At 37.9% G+C, this 8,101-nt stretch overlaps 1 protein-coding gene across 3 annotated transcripts in view; it reads left to right on the forward strand.

Annotated features, from left to right (window-relative positions):
* SAP130 (Sin3A-associated protein, 130kDa) overlaps positions 1 to 8,101 on the forward strand; it is a 102,068-nt gene that overhangs the window by 39,139 nt on the left and 54,828 nt on the right. For all 3 annotated transcript variants that reach the window (XM_014550401.1, XM_014550404.1, XM_014550402.1), the window contains exon 11: positions 1,563 to 1,684. In XM_014550401.1, the coding sequence (XP_014405887.1) occupies positions 1,563 to 1,684 (122 nt within the window). The remainder of the gene's footprint in view (positions 1 to 1,562; positions 1,685 to 8,101) is intronic.

Raw genomic sequence — 8,101 nt, forward strand, 5'->3', positions numbered from 1 at the left:
TCCATTAGCTTATAAATGAGTGAGATCATGTGGTATTTTTCTTTCATTGACTGGCTTATTTCACTTAGCATAATGCTCTCCAGTTCCATCTTTGTCGGGTTAATTTGCATAGTCAGTCTGGCTGGTGGGTGTGGTTTGTGGGCATGGCTTGAGTGTAGCAGAGGGATGGTTAATTTGCATGTTTCTCTTTTATTATATAGGACTAGAGGCTCGGTGCACAAAATTCATGCACTTGGGGATTCCCTCAGCCTGGCTTGCACCCTCTCTCAGTCCGGCAGCCCTCCGGGGATGTCCGACTGCCTTGGAAGCGGGAGAGGCTCCCACCATCGCTGCTGTGCTCACCAACTGTGAGCTCAGCTCAAGGCTTCTGGCTGAGCGGCGCTCCCCCTGTGGGAGCTCACTGACCACCAGGGGGCAGCTCCTGTGTTGAGCTCATGGCCCCTGCTGGTCAATGCATGTCATAGCGACCAGTCGTTCTGCTGTTCAGTCGATTTGCATATTAGCCTTTTACTATATAGGACTATGTAGGATAGATTGATTCAGTTTTGTTTAGGAATTTTTGTGTCAGTGTAGAGAGTGAGATTTTTTTTTAAATATATTTTATTGATTTTTTACAGAGAGGAATAGAGAGTTAGAAACATCGATGAGAAAGAAACATCACATCGATCAGCTGCCTCCTGCACGCCCCCTACTGGGGATGTGCGCGCAACGAAGGTACATGCCCTTGACCGGAATCGAACCTGGGACCTTTCAGTCCGCAGGCTGACGCTCTATCCACTGAGCCAAGCCGGTCAGGGCGAGAGTGAGATTTTTTATAATCCTTTCTCATACTGTCCCTGTCCAGTTTTGATATCAAGGCTATCTTAACCTCAAAAAATTAGCTTTTTCTGGTCTCTGAATCAGTTTGTATAAGTTTGGATTATCTGTTTTACGTATATTTGATAAAATTTGCCAGTAAAAACAGTATGAGCTTAGGGTCTTTCAAGTGGAATTGAACAAGGAAGACATTTTATTAATGCGGGCTTTTTAGTCAGTTTTGCTGAGTATTATTCCATGTATATTTACATTTATTGATACAGTTATTTATAATATTCATTTATTTTAAAAATAGAGGCCTAAAACAAATTCATGCAAAGATGGGATCCCTCAGCCTGGCCAGCGATTGAGGCCTATCGTGGAGGCCATACGACCAGGGTGAGAAACCCCAGGAGGTTGGTCAGCCTGCCCCTGATCAGGGCCGATGGGGGGGCCGGCCAGCCAGGAGGTTGGCCCCCGCCGGCCCGGCCCCAATCAGGACTATGCGAGACGCCCTAATAAGCCCTGATCGCCAACCAGCCCTAGGGACCGCACTCATGCATGAATTTCGTGCACCAGGCCTCTGGTGCACGAAATATAGATATTACTCTGTAGATCTGTGTCCTTTGATCTGATTGTTTGAGACCCAGTGGGAGATGTTGGTATGGCAGTAAGGGTGTGCAAGAGGGTCTGGGGGACAGGATCATTTGTAGGTAAAGAAGACAATAGACCGCTTTGGTTCATTCTTATTTGTGTTCCATCCATAGACCGTCTGTTCCTGTCCAGTTCCAGTACTTTTTGCCAACATACCCACCTTCTGCATACCCACTGACGGCACACACATACACCCCAATCACCAGCTCTGTGTCCACCATCCGACAGTATCCAGGTATGATTCCCACTGTGAAGATGACTTAACATTTTCATTTTTTCAAGCAATGAGATAGAAATTGATCACTGGGTATTTACTATGGCTTTAACTACTCTAACTTCTATGTTCAACTTCATTTCAGGCTAAAATATGAAGCTTTAATGTTTTAAATTACCATCTCTTTGTTCGATAAAAAGTTGTTAGTATTGTTAGTGACATTTGCATGATTTTTGTCCTACCTGAGGAGAATTATGTTAACAATTTTTGTTACACCTTAAAATGGTAGTGCAGTTAAAACAAAGCTGCACTCTTACAGGGCTTCTTTTGTTTTATGGGGTGTTTGTTGTGTTTTTAATGTTAGTCCAATTATGCTCAACACTGACTGTTCTTTCTTGTAAATAGCGTGTTTTCTTTATCCAGAAAACAATTCTTAGACGTCAGTGTTTGTATAATATGTTCCTTGGGACTCAGCTCACTTTAGGTTTAGGTATGAGAAAGCCAGGTTGCCTCGCTGTGGACATTGCCTTCTGCTGTGCAAACGAGGCCTGCAGCCAGGGCCACAGGTGGCCATGAGCATTTGAAGGGGAAGGCGGGGGACTCAGCGCAGATGAAGAACTGAATTTTTTGTTTTACTTAATTAAAACTAGACAAACTTCAAATATGTTTGGAAAAACTTACTGATATGAAACTACTTTCTCAAAATGTAGATTTTATTGAATCAAAATACAAATCCAATAAAAAATTTTTATCTGAATTGAGAATGTGCTGTAATAGCAAAATATGCCCTGAATTTTGAAGACATACTATAGAAATAAAATGTAAAATAACTTAATAAAAATTTTATAGTGATTACATTTTGAAATGATAATATTTTGGATATATTAGGTTAAACAAAATACATCTTTTTTTTTTAAACAAAATATATCTTAAACATATACTAATATTAATCTGGCCTGCGTCTTTTTACTTTATGAATTTGGCTACAGAAAATTTTTAAATTGCACGTATGGCATATTTCAATTGGAATGCTGGTCTAAAACTTTGAAAACATGGTATTTAAATCTCTTTAAAAACCGGTTCCTTCATCTCTGCATTGGTTGTTGTATATTGGTTTGTTTTATTTTTAATAAAAATTTCTCCAAGTTTTATTCTAATTTTTATCTCTAATGTGAAAAAGTAGCTGAATTTTCCTGAATATTCTGTCATTTTTTGCTGTTCATCAAATTAATATCTTTTTAAAGGACATTCATAACCATGTTCTTTATTAACAATCTTATAGAGATAAAGTCATGCTTAATTGCTGCCAGAAGTATTAAGCTTATTGCTGCAAAGTCTTTTTCTCAGTGGCAGCACTTAACTCCTCCTACCACCTTGGCCCTCTCTCACAGTGCAGTCATTGTGCCTATCTCCAGAAGGTAGTGTGTGAGCCACATGTATTTCTCTGAAAGCAACTGGAAAGGATGTGCAGAGTATCTCTTAAGCTGACATTGTCATTTTATATAGATATTTATTGTCAAAACCCGTGATACTAGCACTGTCAGTAGTGTTGCACATCCTGCCAGTCACCTGTATTTCTACATTATTATTCCAAGTATCTTCTCTTACCACTACAGCAGACCTGAAAACGAGTAGCACAAGCCACAGGGCTTCATTTCTTCCCGTCCCAGTCTGTGCACCAGTGTGCTGCAGACGAGAGGGAGGGGTATGTCTTTCCCTGACATCATAGCAAGCAGTTGAACTCCCATTCGGTCAAACTACCGAGGGGACAATTTGCATATTAGCCTTTTATTATATAGGATTGTTCAAGGTCTCTAGTTGCTTATAAAGATGGAATCTTGTTGGGCCAATAGATATTAGTAGAATATTTATATGACTATATAATTATAAATATCTATACATAATCTATATAGTTTGTAAGTGATTGATCCCTCTCAAATTGTTCCTGAAATTTCACTTGTTTCAGAGGTGTATTTCATTCATTTATTTATTTGTTCATGCATTTATTAATTCCACAAATACTTATTGACACCCTACTATATGTAAGGTCCTATGCCAGGCTTTCTTTTTAAAACTGACTTTTTTGTTTAAAGAAATTTTATTTATTTTTTTAAAAAAATATTTTTATTGATTTCAGAGAGGAAGGGCGAGGGAGAGAGTTAGAAATATCAATGATGAGCCCTGGCCGGTTTGGCTCACTGGATAGAGCGTCGGCCTGGGGACTGAAGGGTCCCGGGTTCGATTCCGGTCAAGGGCATGTACCTTGGTTGCGGGCACGTCCCCAGTGGGGGGTGTGCAGGAGGCAGCTGGTCGATGCTTCTCTCTCATCGATGTTTCTAGCTCTCTGTCCCTCTCCCTTCCTCTCTGTAAAAAAACAATAAAATATATATATTAAAAAAAAAAAAAAGAAATATCAATGATGAGAGAGAATCATTTATCAGCTGCCTCCTGCACGCCCCCTGCTGGGGATCAAGCCCACAACCTGGGCATGTACCCTTTACCAGAATTGAACCCAGGACCCTCCAGTTCACAGACCTATGTAAAGCTGACTCTTAAACAGATCTTGCTGTCAACGAGCTTAGAGTCTAGTAAGAAGAATAGGACTTGAAGAGATATTACAATAGACAAAAGTATGGGGTCCCAGAAGAGAGGCTTGAGCAAAACCATGCTGCTTCTGCCGTGCAAGACGTGATTTCTACATGAGACAGTAGGGCTGGAAGTCAGGAATGACCTTCCTCGGGGAAGTAATATGTGGAAAGCATCGCTCAGAATGGAGAGGACAGAGGCATGGCAGTTCAGTATTGGCTGAGCACAGTGAGTGACCTTGAGAGGAACGGTGACTAATTGCATGCTCTCCAGGCAGACAACCCAACTACCACTGAACAGAGACAACAAAGCTCACTTCTCAGAGACACGAATAATGCTCTGTGGGTTATTTATTTTACAGCAGGGAAGAATGACATATAGCAATGGCTGGAAATTCACACGTGTACTAACTTCACTATACTTTTCTCATTCATAATAAAAATTTATCTTTTTTTCTCTGGTTTATAAAACTTTTAATTATATCTTTTTTTAAGTTGAGGTGTAATTGACATATGACGTTAGTGTCAGGTGTACAATATAATGATTTGATCATTTCTGTGATAGCTTTTAAAATATATTTTTATTGATTTCAGAGAGAGGAAGAGAGATAGAAACATCAATGATGAGAGAGAATCATTGATTGGCTGCCTCCTGCATGCCCCACACGGGATCGAGCCTGAAACCCGGGCATGTGCCCTGACCAGGAATGAAACTGTGGCCTCCAGGTTCATAAGTCAATGCTCAACCACTGAGCTATGCCAGCTGGGCAGTAACTTTTAAGATTTCTCTTAACAGCTTTCAAATATGCAATTCAGTCACCATGCTATACGTTACATCCCTATGACTTATTTTGTAACTGGAAGTTTGTACCTTTTGACCCCTTCATCCATTTTACCTACCCCTTCCAGCACTCCTACTTCCCCCAGCCCAGCCTCTGGCAACAGTTAAATCTGTTGTCTGTGTCTGTGAAGTTGGTGTATTGGTATGTTGTTTTTTTCTATATGCCACAGATAGGTAAGTTCATCCATTATCTGTCTTTCTCTTCCTGGATTACTCACGTAGCATAATACCCCAAGGTCTGTCCATGTTGCAGATGGCAAGATTCCCTTCCTCTTTATGGCTGAGTAGTATTTGTGTGTGTGTCCCGTTTTCTTTATCCACTTACCTGTCAGCAGACACTGAGGTTGTTTCTATATCTCAGCTGTTGTAAAGCATGAGGGTGTAGATACCTTCTTCTGGATTTTTTTTGATAACTGGGGAGAAAAGTTGTGTTTGTTTTTTTTCCACAAGTATTGAGAAAGTTCTTTTTTGTTGTTGCTTCCTGGGAGTGCTTTTATTTTCAGTTTTGTTGTTTTTGAGTTTTTTTTAATGTACACATAGATGATGTGTTTGCCTGATAGGAAAAAGGAAACTTGCTTGTTCTCTCTTTTTAATGGGTATATGGAACTTAAAATTCATAATTATTGTATTTCAGAAATGCCTATATAGTGATTCTATAAATTAAAACAAAAATTATTTACTTGGGAGCTATGGGTGTGTCTCAGAAGTTTTAGATTACTTATTTAGCACAATTGCCTGGCTCACATTTGGAGTTTAATAGAGTGCTTTTTTGCTTTTTTTAATGCTATTTCTATTAATCTGCAAAAAAATCATATCAAATTGGTATGAAGTGAGTGGAGAAGAACACCTTAACGCGTTAAGTGCCATGTCAGTCACCGGTGACTGACACTATACTTTCCACCCGGACCTCATCAGTTACTGGTTCAGGCCGGTCAGTCACTGTTAAATGATGATATACAATTTAAAAAATTATATTCTTCTATTCATAAATTTTAAATAACTTGAAGATCATAAAAGAATGTACCTAAATATTACTTGTTACCAAAAAAAATTTTTAATGAATATTATTAAAACATGGTCTACACAGAAATGGTTGTCCTGTGCAGGTTTCACAGACTGTTATAACTTGTTTTGTGAACTTTCTGGCAATAGCTCATCCAAATCGTGCTGCATTATCTTCGTAGCATTTTTTACAATATCTTCGAACTTTAGACACTCTTCTTTAGACACACAGTTTTTTGTTGCAGTTTGTGATGAGATATTTGAGGTATTTTTACAGTACTGCTACTTGGAATTTCTTCATCCTGACAATTTGTTAGCATTATAGTCTATAATTTTTGGTTTCCAGTAGTGACCTGATCTGTTTTCAACCTTCACTATCTCTGACGTATGTTTTGTTGAAAGAAGTAAGATGTCCCGCTTATCTTTCCATTTTAAAATGGTTATTCCTTTTTTGTTCTCTTTTGCTATAATTTCTCCCCGTTTTAGTTTCTTTGACGTTACTTCATGAGGATTTCCCCGTCGACTTGAACATAACGGATCATTATAGGCACTCATTTGATCAGATATGTCAACTGCTTTTCCTGCATTATAATCCACTACAATTTTTGGTTTCAAGTAGTGACCTGATCTATTTTCAACAATCACCATCTCTGACGTATGTTTTGTTGAAAGAAGTAAGATGTCCCGCTTATCTTTCCATTTTAAAATGGTTATTCCTTTTTTGTTCTCTTTTGCTATAATTTCTCCCCGTTTTAATTTCTTTGACGTTACATCATGAGGATTTCCCCATCGATTTGAACGTAATGTTCCTACTAAATGAGTATTATTAAGTAATTTATATGCTAAATCTAAACTCGTATACCAGTTGTGTGTACAACGTGTGTCCCTTATTGAATACATCTCTACAAAGAGACATTACAACATTAGTTGGTGTCATATTTTCTTTTTCTAAACTTTTCCCTGCATATACACAAAAAGCATACGTGTACCCAGATCCTCAGCACAACTTAAATAATTTAATACCATATTTGTGGTGTTTTTGTTTTAAATATTGCCTAAATATTATGTGGCCACGAAATGGTATCAAAGATTCATCGATACATACAGCTTCAGATGGATCATAATATTTTTTGACATTTCATGTTATCTATTAGTTGTATTTTGCATAAACGATTGGAAATATCTGTCTCCCTATTGTCTGAAAAATTCAGCATTTGTAATATTTCAAATCTATTTCTTGACATTCTTTTCGGGAAAGTTTGCATTTATGCAGGATCATGGGACCAGTATAAACGTAAAGATGGTAGTCTAACTAGTCCCATCCATAGCATCAACCCAAAAAATCATTTCATTTCATTTTTGTTTGTCACAGTCCACCTATACAAACGCTGCGAGTTTTCAGCCCCTAATTTTTGCGATGCATATAAGTTCGTTTGGCAATATCCTCAAACAATTCATTAGGCACAAATAGTTCATAAGTATTCTCTACTGTTGAACATGACTTTACATTCAAGTCTTCAATCCTAAAGCCAGACGGATGGGTGAAAGGCATAGTCCTTGGTTAATTACCTCTCGGATCATGCCATTCTTCAAAATCCTCATCCTCATCCTCTGATGAAGTAAAAAGAACGACTTTACGACATTACTTAGAAAAACTAATTTCACTTGAATCGCTTTCACGCGCTTCTTCTACTGACATTGTCACTGTTACGGGTAAAGAAAAAATTTTAAACTGCACTGGAACACGAACCACAGACAACTGACCGAAGAGAAAGCATTTCTAAAAGAATACAGAGTACAGATTGCAATAAATACATACAGAACTTTATCTGAAGATGTACATGCAGTCTTTTTTTTTTTTACTATATATAATATGCATGCATTTGTCTATATGTTCTGAAGATGTACCAGTCTTTTTTTTTTTTACTATATATAATATGCATGCATTTGTCTATATGTTCTTTTTTTTTTTTTTATTCTTTTTAAAAAAATATTATAAGTATTACAACA

This window comes from Myotis brandtii, unplaced genomic scaffold (genome assembly GCF_000412655.1).
Source record: "Myotis brandtii unplaced genomic scaffold, ASM41265v1 scaffold600, whole genome shotgun sequence".
NCBI lineage: Eukaryota > Metazoa > Chordata > Mammalia > Chiroptera > Vespertilionidae > Myotis > Myotis brandtii.